Source organism: Epinephelus fuscoguttatus, linkage group LG17 (assembly GCF_011397635.1).
Source record: "Epinephelus fuscoguttatus linkage group LG17, E.fuscoguttatus.final_Chr_v1".
Lineage (NCBI taxonomy): Eukaryota > Metazoa > Chordata > Actinopteri > Perciformes > Serranidae > Epinephelus > Epinephelus fuscoguttatus.
Window position 1 is genome coordinate 26333966 of NC_064768.1, and position 12583 is coordinate 26346548.

The window sequence follows — 12583 nt, forward strand, 5'->3', positions numbered from 1 at the left end:
ATATGTCCTCCATTTCTTTGACAAGGAATCTAGGATCTCCGAAGTAACAACCGCGACATGGTAATATGAGACTTCTCGCAGCATGTCACTGCGTAAAAGCCAGACAAGCATAAATCAGCCGACCATATGCAGCGGAGACGATCAGACACTCAATCTGGGTGATGCTTTCCACCTGAACATCTGTCCTGCAACTCTTTTCTCTCTACACCCCCCCCCCCCACTGGCAACTCCTACTTTTTTCAGTTTTTTCTTTTGTTTCTATAATCGAGTTTTGACAACATCTGGGTGACAGCTGCCAAGACAAATCGTGATCAGGCTTTAAAATGCCAGAATGCATTGGTGCTGATTAGGAAAATCTCCACCTGATTTTGCTCAATTTGACTCGAAGTATTGGAAGCACAGTTCCTGCGGGGAAGCTGATGACAGTAATGTAATAACAACAAACCAAGTCACGACCTGGGCTTGGCGCTGTTTTTTTTTTATTTCACGCATTTGTATGTGTAGACGGAGAGGGGTGAGGGAAAGGGCATGAGGGAGGACAGAAGAGTGAAGGGATCAGGTCTCAACCGGTTTAAATCCTCTTTGACCGAGGAGCAGTATATTATACAGGCTAAATGCTACCACCGTACCCCTCTCTCTTCCCTCCTTCCTTTCTCTCTCGTGGCAGCGAGTGTGAAACACGATATTAGGGCGAATGATTCGAATGCGCTACTATCTGAGCTGGCTGCTGGGTTTTTACTCTCTATCCTTTTCTCACTCTTCTTCAATGTATCACTAAAGAGGAAAACCATCATACTTAGACTAAATCAAGTCAAGAGTATGTCTATAGACGCACATGACGTATGCTTTCAACATATCATGACACCACAGAAAAATCTGACATCCTCATGCTGGTACACACGAATCAAGACAGAATCAAGAATCAAGAATCAAGACAATCGTCAGCAAAGCTCCAATTTTTGATGATTTAAAGATCATCGTATCAAATTTTCCTTTGGTGTCAGGTATGTTAGGAGTGTTTTTCACATCCCCTGATGTGCTTCAAAGCCCATCCCAGCTGCACCGATTTTAAAAGACAAATATTAAACATGTTCAGAATCTATTTTATGAGTGAGGGAGGAGCCCTGAGGATTGCCTGCAGTTCTGTGGGTCTGAGAGGATTTAATGCGATATGGTATTCAATTGAGAATTTACTCACCTCCAGCTCACACAGTTAACAGGTACAGTCCATGTTCATGCCTTCTCCTTGACTTTAACCATATTTCTTTTTTGTTTTTCAGGGTTTCCCACACCGACATTTATTTGTAGCGGCCTGCCACAATATTAGCAATTGCCTCCACATATTGATTTTCTATTTTTGGGGCTGGAATGTTCATTAGGAGCACTGTTGGAACATATATGTACATAACGCTCCACACTCTCACAGTGCAGCACGTACTTTGGGCACAAAAACACAAAAACTCACAATGCTCTCATTTTAGTGTTGTCCATCATTTTTCCAACCTATTTTGGAGGAAAATGGCGTTTCCATAGAAACTGTGCCCCCTGCGGTCCAGCGCTGGGTGTGAAACTGTGCTGTTATTCGCCTCTGCAGTAGCTGCTCCTCTAATCTAATCCATCGATCAGATCAGGTCTGATTGATCCAACCACAAACCGATCGACTAATCAATTCTGTATCCCACGAGCCCCCCTAAGAACTAACAGCTAGTTCTTCCAACCCGTCATCTGCCAAGTTTGTTCAATCAAAAGTCTCGTTTGATAACAATATTTGCAAGATTTACGGTTTTGAGAGTCAGGATTATTAATGGAATCTGTTAGTGTATTTGTTGGGTTGTTTTGGCCAAATCGTTGCTCTCCACACACTACAGAAACAAAACTATTCCACTTATTGTTGCATGTCATTATGTGCGAGGTCTCACACATAATGTCACATGTGGGCCAGCCTTTAATGATGTGAAATGAACATCTCAGCTCTGAAAGTTGGAGCCTTCGACATCCACCATGACACAAACAGTCTGACTTGTAAATGTCTCAGCAAAGCATACACTGCTTTATCATTTCCACTACACCCTCCATACTGCACTGTAGAGCCCGGGGTTACCGCAGTCTGCTCTTTTGTTATTCTTTCATTTCTATTCTCAAAGCTTTCTCGAGAATTTATCGTGACAAGTGTGTATAAATGTGTGTTCACCGTGCTCTTTGTAATTCTTTGCATGGCTTATATCTGTATGCCGGGGCAAAGGAAGGGGAAGATGGTGTGTTTGTGCATCTCGGGAGAAAAAGAGGTGGTGTGTCACGTCGCTATATGTTTCTGTCTCACAGGCTGACAGAGACAGAAAAATGTGTGCGAACGACCACGACAGCAGATCCACAGCAGCCCAAAGCTTCAAAGATCCCCTGTGATATATATTTCCTGTGGGATTCTCATAAAGCAGAGGGAATACAGCAAAAGAAGGGGAGCAGGAGGGATAAAGAACAAGCAGGAGATAAGAAAGATGTGAATGTCGATGCCTGCGTGGTTACGATCTGCGGATGTATGTTAATACATGCGTGCATGCATGTGAGTGTCTCACCTTGCCTCCTGCGACTACTGATTTTCCTGAAGCAGGTTCCCTCACACAACCTGTTGAGCCTCTGCTGTTTGATCAGCTCCATGATCTCAGGTTGGATCTTCTCTCTCAGCTCCCTTTATTCAAACAGAAAATGAACACATTATTGGTTTAAGAGAATCATTTAAACTCTTATAAACCTCAACCTTGCAGAGCTTTAAGATCTGGAAGTGAATTATTTTACATTTACCAGGGTTTCTGGCAACGTGCAATATTCATCTGAATGACAAAATCCCCTGGATTACGACTGACAGGAGGGAACAGAGAATGCCAAATACACTTCTACACATGCATGCACATGTGCATAAAGTCAGAAAAATGTCGTATAGCATTCCCAAAAGGCTGATCAGTGGGAATCTGTGCTGCTTCAGCTCTCGCTGTCATTTATTCATGCGTCTACACATATGTGACTGTGTTGCATATGAATGTGGAGCACACAGCACTCGTCAACATGAATTATGTATATTATCTGCCCGAGCAGTGCTGCTGCTCTCCATCTTTTATTTTTCATCATAATACTTCGATCTTTTCCAGTTTACCTTTTTATTCTTTCTCTTTCTTTTGAAACGTCCAGACTTTGATGAGATTTCAGGTTTTTCTAGTCACATAAAAGCTACGTGTTTCTATCAGTTTCTAGTATGTCCCCTCGTGGGTGTTCTTGATCACATTTTTGTCCTTCTCTCTCTCTTCCTCCTCTCCTTCAGGCTCATCCGCTCCCATCTCCCTTCATCTGTCTCCCCGCTCACCCTTGCTGCCTTGTGTTTTTGCCTCATCAGTGACTCCAGTCATTACATTGATCTGTGGTCGGACCTTCACTCTGGCATCTTTAAAGAAGCAGCTAGTGGGGAGGGTGTGGCTCATCGCAGGGAGGATGGATGATGATGGCCGGGCTTTGCCGCCTCATGTGCTATCCTTCTGACTGAGCTCGACACACGCGAGACTGTTCTTGTCTGAGAGTTTCAGACGGTTTAGCTGCGCTGTGTTTTTAGGAAGTGGCTCCAGTTTCAATTTAAATAGATTCTTGCTGGCAAATGCAGAAAATCGCAGACAATTGAATCAAAGGGCTGAGGTGCTGTACTGGTAGACCTCTGTGAAAGGAAGCACTCTGGTTGGAATCAGGTTTTCAAATGATGAGAAATGTGAGTCACAAAAGAGCACTTCCAGCTTTGTAGAATTGTACATTATCTACAGAGTTTATCAGTGAATTATTGAAGCACAGGTTGAGAAGGGAATCAATAATGAATAAAAACCACTTTTCATCCTAATTTCCTGCAGACTGCATAAACATTAAGTTGTGTATTAGCGTTTTCTCTTCAGTGTTTTCTCAGCAGTTCTGAGCTGACCTGCTGCATAAATTCTTTATGTGGTGTTGATTTCATTTTTTGGTGTAAGCAACTTTTGGTAAGTACAAAACTTTCCACCTACATAGCAAAAAAACCTGCATTTTACTAATTATAGCAGAAACACCTCAAAGAGTCAACATGATAGAAAATATAAAAGACGCTCTACAGGAGACACAGCTTTGATCCGAGGCCATAATAGCTCCTCTTCACCTTCTTTTGATGTCTAAAGTCATTCTCCAAAATAATTGATAGCAGAAAACTGGCAGCACTTAGAGGAGGCGATACGGAGCTCCTTTAAATCTGCAGTCTGACATGCTCTGCTCATTATGTTTACAAGTCATGACTGTGGTGTATTGATTAGAGGAAAATTCCACCCTTGGGTAGTCTCACGTTGTTAAAGAGAAACTCATCAGCCTGCGATGTTCTGTGATAAAATGTTAAAATGAGCTTTTTCATTTCAGCATTTAATTCAGCCTGAACATGAGTGTGAACTTGTTGCATTCTGCTATACTCTTATTTCTCGTGGTTAATACGGGAAATTCAGCGCATTATACATAATAAAAGGGTTTATAATCTCATTCTAAATGCAAATAAGGTGACTATATCATTATAGGGTGCATTTTACCTCAACTCCTTTCACTTCTGTTCTGCTGTCTCCATCAGGATTAATTGGCTGCTAAAGTTTGGTCTCTACCCTTCCAATATCGATTGAATAAGCCCTTGGCTCAGCATTGATTACTGTTCAGAGGGACAAGCTCTCTCTGTGAAACGATTTTCCAATAGTGCTAGCTACTTCATTAAATACAGGCCGGACAAAACAATGTTCTCCATTACAGGCCCTGCATCCATGATCAGTCAATGAATGATCTATTACAGACTAGCTCTCCATGCTTAGTGAGCTGAAGGGTGGTTAATGGAGTATTCACTGGGAATGCCATTTGCAGAAAATTTGAATTTAATGCATACTTTCAATCACAAGAGGAGAGCGCAGATGCAACCTGCTTTATGCCAGTCGCTGGTGTTTGGTTGACAAATGGAGAGGGGAAAAAAAAAAGAAGCAATCACAAGCTTATTAATGACCATGGCTCTATTTTGTGGATGCAAATTGTGTCCTCATTTGAGTCTTAAGACCTGCTTAGGTGGATGAGGAGAGGGGAATATAGGAGAGGCAGAAAATGTCTTAATTTTCCTTATCACCAGAGTGGATTTTCCTATAAACAAAGCTGTCAGACCCACAGTATGCATGAATAAACTTTAAGTCGATATTATTCAGTATTTTGTTGCCTTCTCAACTTCCCTTTATGCATCACAGCAATGCAACCAATTGCCTCTCATTATTTAGAACATGTGTATTCGTTCTCCCCAATAAAGACATGAAACAGCAGAAGAAGACAATATTTCTATTAAGCTGTTTATATGGGTGATGAAAACGAATATAACAAAAATATTACCATTTATATGCAGCCGTGCATGATCCTATGCTCTAACATGTTGTTCATCATGTCAAAATATGGAAGAATGGAACGACTGGAGCTGCTTGTGCCATTTTGATTTTTGCATTAAAACAGGATTTTTTACCGGTGGTGGACATGTTGGACTGTGCAAACACAGCCGCCCTCTTGAGAAGGTTGGTGTTGCGACATTTGTGCACATCCATCAACCTGTTAGTGTACAAAAGTAGGTGTGTTTCTTTCGTAAGCTTTATTTTGGGCATGCTACCCAAGCCTTGTAACCTGTTGGCTAGTCGGTTTGGCACAATGTGTCCATGACAACACACAATGTGACAGTGAAAAGGCTATATGTCGCAATCTGTGGTAAAAACCCCAACTCAGACTGATATTCTGAATGTTCTGGAAACACGTCCAAAGAATGCTCCTAAAATCTGAATAACACCGGCATATTTCACGTCTTTATTGGAAAATGCTACATTCGGAAAAACACCTATTTCAAAATATCCAAATGGAATATCCTGTCTACATGACCTGTATTAAATTAAAGTGAAATACTAGAGTGTATGTAAGTACAGTGATTGATTTTTCGACTCACAGGATGGGGCGGGACTGGAAGTCTTCCTGATTCATCCTTTCAGACTGGCGTATCTTCAGGATCTCTGTGTAGCTCAGGTTCTGCAGGCGACTCTTGAACTGGTCCAGGGAATTAGGCTTGAGAGTCAGCGCTCGCATGATCTGCTCCCTCACCACCTGCATTACCTGCAGAGGAGAAGAGGCACAGGAGGGCGGGGTGAGATCATCATGGATGCAGGAGCTGTACAGGATGTAGAAAGTGTGTGTGTGTGTGTGTGTGTGTGTGTGTGTGTGTGTTGGCCACAGACAGTCGGTACAGCCAGGAAGTCAAAACTAAGCCCCTCCCTATTTGGGGAGATGGGGGTCAGGGGAGCATATAAACTTCTGTTCAGTTCCCGACAGGATTAATGTGTTTTTTTTTTTCAGAACTGGAGCCTGTAATCCAGTCTGGTGCACTGAGCCTTAAGAGGAAAAGAGCAAAGCAGAATAATTCAACAGTGGCTAGTCAACTGTTCGCTCCAGTATCATGCATCAGTGAAATGCATGACAGAACTCGCCTATAATACCCCAGCTGGCTAATACCATTAGTCTGACTGTGGCTGCAGAAGCATGACACGAGTGGTGTTCCAAGTCATCAATCCCACTTGAGGGGTCTTTGTGATCAACGGAGCTAACGCTACAATAGGAAGGCACTCCACAGCAACACATAAAACACTTCATGCATGTCTGGATCAATTAGCCTGCCGTGTATGCATTGCTGTCAGGAGATAATTAAAGTCTACACGCAGAACTCTCTCTCTGTGTGTGTGTGTGTGTGTGTGTGTGTGTGTGTGTGTGAAAATTAAATGATAATCGGCAGTGAGCAAACAATATCAATCCTCTCAACTAACATAGACCACAAACAGAGTGAAAGAAGATACCATCCTGCGTTCATGCAGATAAAAAAGGAATTAAAGTAGAAAACAGTGGTCAGCTGGTGAAAACCAACAAGGGGATTTGACATTCGCTCATTAAATCAGATGTGAGCAGACTCCCAGTTGCTATCAATAAGTAATACATGGTTAATGGATTGTGACTTTTTTTTAATCCTGACACACTTGCACAAATATTACTTCATATTTCAGTGTTATCTTACTTAAACTATGAAGAGAAATGATCGTCAACAACCTTTTTTTCTAAGACAAAGACAGATCTTCGATAATAAAAACTATGATGAAATGTTTTGTTTTTGATGGTAAGACATGGCGGTACTAAAATGTTATTGGTGGGCTATCAGGCATTCAAAATGCATGATATTTTCCCCCAGTCGTGCCTCTGTCAAAATATAATCAATGTCATCAGTTGGATTGGTTGAGGGATGTGTGCAGGTTCCCAGAATCCCAGCCATACAGGTGATGATGTTCCAAACAAACAGTGAGTTAATGGCGCCAACACGATGGCTTCGAGGGGACTGAAGAAAAAGGATCTATGGACACACTTTATTTGTAATTCAGCAGAAAGAAAAACCCAATGTACTCTAGTAACAGGAGACAGAGAGACACTCTGTGACTACAAATTAGGTGGATAGAATATATGCTATTTATATGATATCAATATATTAACATATTGCCCAGCCCTAACTAAAACTAATAAGCTGCCAAAATTAACACTGCATTTTAGCTCAGGTTTTTGAGCCATGAACGCTCAAACCCAAACCCAGCGACCAAACAAAACCAAGGGCCTTAACTGAGCTGTGCTTAAACTCATTAAGATGCGAAACGGTATTAAACTTCAGGTTGAGCTACTTTATGACAGGACTACACTGATTTCCACACAGTTAATGAAGCACTCATTCTTATCAAAGTATAAAATCTCCTCATCCTTCCACACACACACTTGAGCCTCCGGAAAATGAGTCCTAAGCTGAAATCTTCAGTGACAGCTGCTTCCATTTAGCTCTGCACTCTGACAATCTGATTTGCAGTCTGCATAATTAGAATTTGAACACTAATATAACTCAAAGGTAGATCTTATTTGTGAAGGCATTCAGCCCACACACAAGGGACTCGACTGAATTGCTAATGCGCTGAGATTGTTCAAACGCAACACCTGCAACAGTGGCTTCCCCTCAAAACTGAGAGCAGCTTACAGAGCTCGGGTAGATGTGGGCTTGTAAATCCTGCTGAGGCACTATATGTGATATTTGGCCATAAAAATAAACTTCAGAAGATTTCTCCAGCCAGGTTGAGCAGCGCTGTTCCAGTTAGTGCAGACGATGTGATGGTAGACGTGACAAGCAGCCCTGATTATGGATCAGCCTTGTTAGCAGCCACCTCCGGGGCTGCAGATGCTGATTCACTGGATGAAATCATACCGAGGTGACAGAAAAAAATAGACTTCCCTTCTGTTCTCTTTGATTTTACTCTATTGTGCTTCTCTTTTCTCTGAGTGCCTTGTTGATCAAACGCTTGAGGACACACGAGTATTTCCAGCCTCTGCAAACACTTCCTCACAGTGCGCTGACTCTCTCATAACGAGAGACAATAAGAGTTTAGTGTGCGTATGTACTCAGAAGTAGATGTTTTTGGACTTTCCTTGGTGTGTTCTCCTGTTCTGCACTATTCTGTTTCATCTGGGCTCCTCAACCTTAACAACCGTGCCAAAACCCAGCGAGCCAAGATCCCAAACATACTCTTACATAATATTGTTCTCGCTGTTTGCGTTCACTGCAAGGCGATTACTCATCAACTTGCTAACCTCTGAACTCTCACTAGTCAGACTAAGCCAGGGGTGAGAGCATTAAAAATAGGTGGTTTGAGCTGCCAAAAATGAAATATGAGCAGCATAAACCTCCAGCCGGCATCAAAAACCCAAGACGACAAAGGCGATCGAGGATAATCCTCTTGAATCAGCATTCGCCGTGTAAAAAATGCATTAAGAAGTGGCCTGGGCTCAAAGTTCCCTGTTTGAGACGCTGGTGTTTTACAGTGAGAGTGCCACAAAAAGGAATTAACCCATTTCTAATTCTATATCTGATAAGCCCTGAAGGTAACACTAACACACACACACATACACACACACACTCACACACACTCACACACATACACACTAAAAAACGGGGGGAAAAAAGTCATTTTCTCACTGATTACACAATTTAATCCAGGGATTATCTTTTGGAATGCAAATATGTTCGGAGGCAGTAATTACAGTGTATTTTCTAACAAACGGGCAACAAATTGACCTTGAAAAAACAAACACATGACAACGGCAACAGAAAAGAGGACTGTTAGGTCAAATGGAGGGTTATTTAGAGGAGCAAACATGTGGCTTTTTGGCACCAGCTGAGCTCTAAAATGATCTTTATTACCAAACATGACAACCCACTCGCATCCTCTGTTGATATATATCAAGAATCACTTGCGGAGTCTAGACTTTGACCCTGCATAATATATGTAGTCTGACTGATTGATATGTACCACACTGCACTGCAGTTATCACATATGTTACAAATCACAGAGAGTATAAATACCATGAAGGCTTATCTCCATTGTGGTCCTCAAATAAACACCTAACACACCACAAGATAAAACCAAGCAGCAATCTCCAGGGCTGAAAAATGAAGCCAAAAACTGCAGTTCCTTGAATGGCCACTTGAGGCTGGCTCCAGAAGCCATTCAATCCACATAGACCCCTGTGTTAAAATGGCTGACTTGGGGGCCCTCACCAGTTCACATTTTGGTAGGTTTTCAAGTTATGCATATTCAAGGGTGGGAATGATAGTGGCCACTGTCTGTGAGGCATCACTACATGCACATTTCTGGCACCAAAAAACTAAGATGGCGACGGCTAAAATGCTGAACAAGAGGCTTCAAAATGGCAGTCCACAAGCCAATAGGTGATGTCACAGTAGCCACGTCCATTATTTCATACAGTCTATTGATAAAATCAACAAGACATCAACAACTCCCTCAACATATCAATAAATAGCAGGCTCGGTAGCTTTGCCCGCATGTTCTTGCTTTCTTGGTCATAAAAGGTTAAAAACTAGAGTTGAATATGCTGCTTGGTACTTTGCAGCTGTTTATTTTAAGGCCACTTAAAATGTGCTCTGTGAAATACAGTTTACCTGCAACGCTCAGCCACAGACCCACATCTGTGCACACGAGGTGAGGTCTCGTCTTGTGTGATCCAAATCTAAGTGGCATTAAGGTTGATGCAGAACATCAGTGACTCAGCACGACTACGTTCTTCAAATCCCCTTTGACAGCGGCAGACAGAAGGTTAGATCATGATTTAAAAAGAAGCTATGCTCTTGGCCTTGTGTGCAGAATATTAACCTTTTGGAAACCAGTGTGTGATGGTCACAGGAAACGACCAACCACTAGAGGGCGAGGGTCGACACACTTTCCCCTCCCCTGCGGTCAAGACTTGTCTCTAAGTGACTACGTGCAGAGACTATGAGCCAAGAGGTAGACGTGTGGTAGGCAGTTATACAAAGGAGGATTTTGACTTTTTATTCATGCGTGTGTCTCTCCTCTCATCCCTCTATCGGTTTATCCATCTATAAAGACAGCTGTCCATTCCTCTCCTTCGCTGAATCAGCTAGGAACATATTTATGTTAACTCTCACCGCAAGGCTGTTGTCTGTATTCTCCCTGTAATATGTATGCCATATTGTCATGGGGAGAAACAGGTGTCCTGCTAACAGCAGATTTACAACCCTCAGGACCGGCCTTTCGGCCTCGGCCTCCCCTCCTCCTCCTGTTAGAGCTGAAAAATGAGCAGACAAATGGATGAAGCCACAGCTTGCAATCATGCTAAGAGAGATTCATCACTCCTGTCCACTACTTTTAATCACAACTTTACGGAGTTGCCGATCATAAATTTTCACAGACGCACCAACACACACATGCACGCGCACACGCGCACACGTGCCCGCACACACACACACACACACACACACACACACTCCTATAATCCTCATAATTAAGCCCCAAATTAATTTATTTTCCCATTAAGATTACAAATGGTCTGTCAGTGTGTCTGGAAGGAACACTCTTCTTTTAAGAAGCTATTTAAAAATAAAGGAAATTATATGACTGTATCACAAAGACTGAGCTTTGTTACCTTAGATCACCCAAATTATCCCCTGAAGTCACAAAAACAGCATGAAACTTCCATTTTTGTGCGTTTTAGTAGCAGATTTCGTCTTCACCTGCAGCCTGCTCCCCAACCTCTTCCTGTTCCCTGGAGACCGACCGCCACCCCAGTCAGGATGGCAGAGCAATCCCAGGGGAATGGTCATTAATATGCCTTGTTTGCAGTCATGTCTCCAGCAGGAAAACAATTCTGTTGGCCCATGTGGCTGCACTCATGCTAATTAACAGCGCGAATATTCATCACATTTAATACGAACACATGGTCCTTTCACAACAGGGTGGAGGGGCATGATGAATATTTTATATTCATCCTTCTTTTTCATCCGCTGATTGCTCAGAGAGCACCTTGGTAGAGGTGAGATGACGTCAGCGCTGGAACAAACTTTGCAGACTGAGCTCGGGGTGAATCTAGGCGCAGTTTTGGGCCGCGGTCATCTTCGCTGATCTAAATTGTTCATTGTCGGAGCTGTTGACCCAAGATTTATCTCTTCTATCTTGTCCACCTCTATTTCTGTCTTTCTCTACATTCCCTCTCACGCTCCCTAATCTCTTGCAGACAACAGGCCATCATTCTTTTCTTGTAGCTCTTTGGAAGGGAAGTTAGACAGCAGAGCAAGTGTCAGCAAAAGTAATTAAACGCTGTCCCATGAGCCATCGAGTACACGTAATGAAGAGCCAGCAACACAGACTTGTCTGCCACACTCCTCCACCCTCGCTCCCCTCCTCGCTTTCCTTTCAGTCTCCCCTCAAACGGGACAGTTGGGCAGTTCGTCTTTCCTGGAGTCGCCCCGCCATCCATCATCGACAACGCATCAGCCGTGACAAATTACCGTCCTCTCTCTCCTACCAATCCACTACCGCCGCTGCTCCATTTACCTAAGAGGATGCTAATGACATCATTTACCAGCTGTCAGTCAAATGCTCACCCGCCACTCAAGCCTGAGTGGGGAAATCTGGAGATGGTGCTGGAGAGGCACTTTGGTGGGCAAATAAGGCGGTAATCACAGAATAATGACTTTGCTGATACTCCCTGAAAGCAATCAAAAAGTCTATCTCACATGGTGATAATGGGAGTGTCGGTGGTGTGTTTCTGCAGTTAAAGCCCTGAAATGGACAAAACATGTATGCCTGCACACGTATAAAAGGATGCATCCACACACATGTTAGAGCACACGTTTATTTGTGTCAGAGTGCCTGTTTTTAATAAGCATGGAAAAAAAAGAATACAGGGAATCCATTTCCCTGTTATTGAAATGGTAATTATATTTTCCCTCCCTGCCACCGTGTTCAATTAATAATTATCTCCTTCAAAGTTGACCATGATGCCATTAAATATAAAACAATGCCACAGAGATGGACATGAAAGGATGCCTGTCTCTCATCATGCTGTACAGAGGGAGGAGTGCTGCTGGTACGGGTTGTGTTAAATTTAGAAGCAGATGAAAATGCATTGAATAAAAGATGCATAA

At 42.7% G+C, this 12583-nt stretch overlaps 1 protein-coding gene across 4 annotated transcripts in view; it reads right to left on the reverse strand.

The window, feature by feature from the left end:
- Positions 1 to 12583, reverse strand: part of elmo1 (engulfment and cell motility 1 (ced-12 homolog, C. elegans)) — a 145969-nt gene that overhangs the window by 10029 nt on the left and 123357 nt on the right. For all 4 annotated transcript variants that reach the window (XM_049601787.1, XM_049601788.1, XM_049601786.1 and 1 more), the window contains 2 exons: positions 5999 to 6162; positions 2574 to 2686 (listed from right to left, as the gene is read on the reverse strand). In XM_049601787.1, the coding sequence (XP_049457744.1) occupies positions 2574 to 2686; positions 5999 to 6162 (277 nt within the window). The remainder of the gene's footprint in view (positions 1 to 2573; positions 2687 to 5998; positions 6163 to 12583) is intronic.